At 71.7% G+C, this 269-nt stretch overlaps 1 protein-coding gene across 1 annotated transcript in view; it reads left to right on the top strand.

Moving 5' to 3' along the window:
- The first annotated feature begins 202 nt into the window (after positions 1-202).
- The window catches only part of ATP5F1 (ATP synthase, H+ transporting, mitochondrial Fo complex, subunit B1), a 3,562-nt gene continuing 3,495 nt past the window's right edge, over positions 203-269 (top strand). Inside the window, exon 1 of the mRNA XM_009085231.1 lies at positions 203-230. Coding sequence (XP_009083479.1) covers positions 203-230 — 28 coding nt within the window. The remainder of the gene's footprint in view (positions 231-269) is intronic.

Consider the following 269-nt stretch of genomic DNA (forward strand, 5'->3'; position numbering starts at 1 on the left):
GACATCCCCCTCCCCACTCCCCTCGACGAGGCTCTCGCGAGACTTCCCGCTCTGCTGCCATCTTGGCGCCGAGGCGGTCACCGGGGCCAGGGGACGAGGGGTCGAGTCCCGCCCGGTCCGACCGGTCGTCACTGCTCCTTCCTCCTCCTTCCTTCTCCTCTTCGCTCCTCCCCGAGCCCGCACTGCCTCTCCTGCCCCCGCCATGCTCTCCCGCCTCGTCCTCCGCGCTGGTGAGTGCTGCTCCCCGCGGGGGGCTGTGTTGGCTGCGC

Source organism: Acanthisitta chloris, unplaced genomic scaffold (assembly GCF_000695815.1).
Source record: "Acanthisitta chloris isolate BGI_N310 unplaced genomic scaffold, ASM69581v1 scaffold10682, whole genome shotgun sequence".
In the NCBI taxonomy this organism is placed as follows: domain Eukaryota; kingdom Metazoa; phylum Chordata; class Aves; order Passeriformes; family Acanthisittidae; genus Acanthisitta; species Acanthisitta chloris.